Raw genomic sequence first — 3,985 nt, 5'->3', positions numbered from 1 at the left:
AGAGAAACCATCCCATGAGGCATCATCTATCATTGAAGCTGGTTGTCACTGTTTTATCTCTGTTAAATAAAAAAATGTAAATTAAATAATAGAAGTTTTTATTGAGGGGGGGGGGGGGGGTCTTGCACGATAACTCTTCCCTAATGGAATCATTACACTTAATGGAAATACTTCTTAGGCATGCATGGCAAATTTCTCACCGCTGTAAAGCATTAATCAGACCAATTAACATTTTGTTAAGCTCCATTGTAGTGCGTGTGTAAGTGGACGTTGGCCATCGACGCTTTAACAGCCATTCGAACATTAGCAGAAACAATACAGGAAAAGAGAAAAAACTAACCCACTTCTTAACAACTTTTTTCCGGCACTTTAATTCGTGCCTCATGGAGGTGTAAGTGTAGCATGACATCACCATCACCATTACCATCACACCTGTTTATACCACCCGAGTTCTTGGCAAGGTAGGGCAAACGATGACTTCGGCAAAGCTCACACCGTCCACCTTCACCTTGCGAAAGTTCTTAAATTGGGCGCTGGACATTTCGTTCACCAATTCATTTGCTACACTCACTCTTCTTGTTTCGAGGTTTACTCCTAATGCCGATGGTGGTAAGTTTAGTGGATTAGGAAGTGTTTTTCGCCGGTTTTTTGTGTGGGTGATGTGAAATTGAATGTAGTAACGGCCCTTCGGCGCAAGTGGAAGCAGATTGGTGATGTTCAGATAATATTGTTTGCTGATGCATTAAAGGGCATTTTGGGATTTGGTTTTGTAAAGGGAAAACACAGTTAAATGTTGCAACATACAGTGGCGTGGACCACTTCTTTAAAGTGATAGAATTTATTGTTTAGGCGAGGAATAGCGGCCAGCGCGCCACTGGTCTTATTCCAATTGGCCTGAATCGTTTATAGTTTATCGATTAGATTTAAAGTTGTCATGACATTCAAAATTGAAAAATATCATCTGGGAATTTGAGAAAAAATGTTTTGAAACACACTTCCTTCGCCATTTTGTCAAAAAAGTACTGTCGCAAGAAATCTTTTTAAAGTTTTAAAACAGATTTATTGTTTTGTTGAAAAATAATGTCACAAATCTCTCCGATTATTTGTTAGCTTAAATTTGGAGGTTTCGCCGAACGTTTTAAGAGGCTCATCGTCAGTCCCCAATTTTTAATAAAAAGCAGAGCTCAACCAATATTTGGAATAGATATTTGTAATTATGAAATTCTTAAGTTCAGAACCGTAATTTTAGACCATTTAAGGTACCAGTTTGTGCCCAATATCGGATGAAAATATAACTCCATGTCGCTAGTTCTTTTGAAAATTCCGGGAATAGGTTGCATGCACTTACGTGCAAGTATGCTTATGAATTTTTGAAAATTTGTAATTTCTAAACACCTGATGCTAGTACCATAGTTTTTGCTTATTTTAAGTAAATATGTGTGGTTTACTTGGGCTACAAATATGAACTCAATTCCATAGGTTGTTTCAAAGTTTTCAACATACGATGTCGAAATTTCCTAAAGACAATTTAAGCTTTGAAAACTTGTAAATTACTGACTTTGGGGCTTTGATTCTTGGCTATCTGAGGCATCTGTCTGTTCTCAACACTGGTTAAAAATCTGAGATAAATTCCATTTTTTATCCAGAAGTTCTAAGAAACATTTCTAGATGAGCGCCAAAACATCATAGATCTATTCAGAGTTTAGCGAATTTTTGAAAATTTTTAATGTGCAAATTCACGGCTATAGAGCAGTGATTTTTAGTAATTGAAACTACCTATCTGTGGCTTAGATTTGGTGAGAGTAGAGTTGTAAGGTACTCAGTAGACCATCGCATGATGGAAATTCGACGTAGAAACGACTAAATTTTGAGGTGAAGGGAATTTCTCATAAAAGTTAAACTTAGTAGATTTCTACTTAAAGGTTAAAAACCGGAAAATGTACCTAAAAATAATCCGGATTCAGTGGCTAAAAATGATCCGGATAATTCGCATATTACATGTACATTCCCGTCGAAAGCTCCTTGATTGCTTCTTCCTATTGACTTCAATCAGTATAATTCCTTACATAATCAGGTAGTAGTCACGATCGCATTATCGGACCAGTCCAATTGAGAAAGTCGAATAATTGCAGTGATTAAGCATTTATTTAGATAAAAATCCAAAATCTCATCGGATGTTCCATTAAGGCCAATTTCTGGCTCTAATAGGCTTTCTGTCGATCTAGTGTTGAAAAAGTAAAAGTCCTTTTAAATTCATCGCATAAAGGACGATAGTTCACATGAATTAATAAAAGAAAGGTGCGATGTTTTGCTAAATGCCGGAAACATAACGTTTTGTTCCAGCCCACTGGGCAACGCTTCTCTGAACAAAACGTTTCAATGATTCATAATTATGATGTCCGTGTGTGTTTGGATTTTTGTGCAATATGTAACAGTTTTGCAACACAAGAGCTTTTACTTCCGCACCGCCTTCAGAGGTGTTTTTGTTTCCATGAGAATCCGCATAACTTTGTAAACAGAAAACTCTCCGTGTCGCTAATTATAAAAGAAAAACCTCACAGAGAAAGCTAACTTATATTCATAACAATAATAATTGTACCAAACACTGCCTATGGGTCGTTTTATTGCACACTTGGGCGTGCTCACTCGATATGTCGTAACGAATGCCGCCAAAGAATAGCGCAGCCAATTTGTCACACCCGCTGATTTCTTAAACGCACACAAACATTCTTCAGCAATTTGTTTTGCCTGCAGAGCAATCTGTAAATATAACTTTGTCCATGTAGATGATGAATTTGGCCCTGGTCGTTTGTCTTGTGGCCACAGTCAGTGCAGCCAGTTACGGGAGCCAGAAAACTAGTCTTGAAGACATCGAGAGGGACTATAACCCCTCAAAAGTGAGTTCAAAAACTATCTTTGAGGAGAAACATTAAAATACTCTTATTAGACTAACAGCGCTTCAGTGGGGTCGCCCACGAAGTTTGGGTTTGTGCCTCAAAGAACTGCCCCTTCCTACGCAGCTTCTAAGCCCAAGTACCACTACACTCAAACCAACTATCAGGTTAACAAGAAAACAACTGCAAAGGCTCCAAAGTACATAAGTTACCAACTTCAGTATCCGGTTCAAAGTTCTGCTCAGCCAGAATATCAAGTGCAATACCAGCAGCCTTCACAACAATACCAACAGCCTTCACAGCAATATCAACAATCTTCACAGCAATACCAGCAGACCACACAGCTGTACCAGCAGCCTGCCCAGCAGTATGATCAATATGAGAACGTTCAGTATGTGACTGATAACTCTATAAGTCAGCTTGAAAGTCAGCAGCCTCAGTACTATTACGTGCAGCAGTATCCAGCTTCTAGCACTGCCGTGGAGTCTGTCGTTGACCCTAAAGGTACTTTATTCTTGTTGTTTATTTAAGGTGATAGAGACGAGTTTTTCAGGAGTGCAATACGTGTACCTCCCCTCCTACTCCTCAGCCAACTCAATAACCACTGACCAGAAGTATCTTCAGCAGTACTTAAGCGGGGGAGATGAAGAGCAGCCTCAATTGCCTCCAGTGAGGACTACTGTCAAGTACACCAGTGCATCTACTGGTAAAAGCAGCGCCAAACACTACTTCGGCCAAGGTAAAGGAGTTCCATATGAAGTACCTAAGGCTCAGTACCAGCCTCAGAAGGATATTATAATAAAGAGAGAGCCTAAGAGCCTGTTGGACTCTTACGTACCATCGATTGTGCAGCTGCAGTACCTGAAGCAACAGGGAAAATTAATGAGCTACACCAAATTTTAATTGCAGGAAATTATCAGTTTAGTGGCCAGTCGGCTCATTTTTGTCGCCATTTTGTTGCAGAAGCACAGTATTTAGTTGTAAGCGTGCTTAAAGAGATTTATTTATTGTTTTTGTTATATTAAAAGCACCAATAACGTGTAAATGTGTGATTTTATGTGAAATAAACGTCCTGCAAGAATTACCTTAGA

At 38.9% G+C, this 3,985-nt stretch overlaps 1 protein-coding gene across 1 annotated transcript; it reads left to right on the top strand.

The window, feature by feature from the left end:
- The first annotated feature begins 518 nt into the window (after positions 1-518).
- Positions 519-3,985, top strand: LOC136412939 (uncharacterized). The gene is made up of 4 exons (XM_066396207.1): positions 519-609; positions 2,787-2,897; positions 2,948-3,398; positions 3,448-3,985. The coding sequence occupies exons 1-4, from the start codon at positions 598-600 to the stop codon at positions 3,795-3,797; spliced, it is 924 nt and encodes a 307-aa protein (XP_066252304.1). The 5' UTR covers positions 519-597; the 3' UTR covers positions 3,798-3,985.

This window comes from Euwallacea similis, chromosome 13, assembly GCF_039881205.1.
Source record: "Euwallacea similis isolate ESF13 chromosome 13, ESF131.1, whole genome shotgun sequence".
Taxonomy (NCBI): Eukaryota; Metazoa; Arthropoda; class Insecta; order Coleoptera; family Curculionidae; genus Euwallacea; species Euwallacea similis.
The sequence above is the reverse complement of the archived record's forward strand: the minus strand, read 5'-3'. Positions and strand labels throughout refer to the sequence as shown.